General features: G+C 42.1%; 1 protein-coding gene across 1 annotated transcript in view; it reads left to right on the top strand.

Moving 5' to 3' along the window:
* Window positions 1-975, top strand: part of ITSN1 (intersectin 1 (SH3 domain protein)) — a 222,442-nt gene that overhangs the window by 143,013 nt on the left and 78,454 nt on the right. Inside the window, exon 20 of the mRNA XM_012657331.1 lies at window positions 3-154. Within this exon, the coding sequence (XP_012512785.1) occupies window positions 3-154 (152 nt within the window). The remainder of the gene's footprint in view (window positions 1-2; window positions 155-975) is intronic.

Raw genomic sequence — 975 nt, 5'->3', positions numbered from 1 at the left:
CAGAAAACGAGGTTCCTGCTCCAGTCAAACCAGTGACTGATCTGACATCTGCCCCTGCCCCCAAACTGGCTTTGCGTGAGACCCCTGCTCCTTTGGCCGTGACTTCGTCAGAGCCCTCCACGACCACCAACAACTGGGCTGACTTCAGCTCCACGTATGTGTAGCCATGCTTTTTCTGACAATTTTTGAAATCCCAATTTAGTAAACTTTTGTTCTTTCCTCTAAATGTTTTTATAGTCTCGGGTTGTCCCCTCTATACAAGGGAGCTGCCTTATTTTCATTATCTCTTTCTCCGGCTGACAAATTGGGGATTATGGTCTCTGAACTGGATTTAGTGATATCATGGCCCAACAATGGTTTACCCTAGTACAAAATAAAGCCTGTTATCTTGTTTTGTTCAATAGTTTGTTTGTACCTTTCGTTCATGTAGAAGAAATGGAGAAATATTGTTTCCTAATAATCTGTTTTGACATTCATGTTGGTCAGCAAATATTCAGAGTCATTTGCTGCGTGCAAGTAGCACCTTTTTTGCTGGGCAGAAGCAGAAATTGAATTCAGTCATGCGGTTTGATATAAGATAGAAAGCTGTTTCCTTTAAAGCTTTTGGCTTTTGTTAGTCTCGTGCAAATGTAGCAGGAGTGAAGAGGCGTATGCCCTTGGCCGTGTTAGTGCTGTGCCCCAGTTCATCGGGAAACGGTGTTGTGAAAACAGTGTGTGAGCAGAGGTTTGTAATGACAGATGGAAGTCCAGACCTTCAGTGACAGTGCCATGACCTAGATGTGCAGGTGTCTAAAGTTATTTTATACTAGGATACGAGTAAGAGTGATTTGAATAAGAGGTGTTTGAAATTTTTTTTAAAGTCTAATCATCTTTCAGAAGAAACAAATCGAAGGCAAGGAGTCAAGACGTATTGCTGGAGAAAGATCAGATGGAACAAATAGAGGGAAGAAAGGAGAAAAATGACTCAGGGCAGGA

Source organism: Propithecus coquereli, unplaced genomic scaffold (assembly GCF_000956105.1).
Source record: "Propithecus coquereli isolate 6110/MARCELLA unplaced genomic scaffold, Pcoq_1.0 Scaffold54, whole genome shotgun sequence".
NCBI lineage: Eukaryota > Metazoa > Chordata > Mammalia > Primates > Indriidae > Propithecus > Propithecus coquereli.
This window is presented reverse-complemented; position numbering and strand designations above follow the sequence as displayed.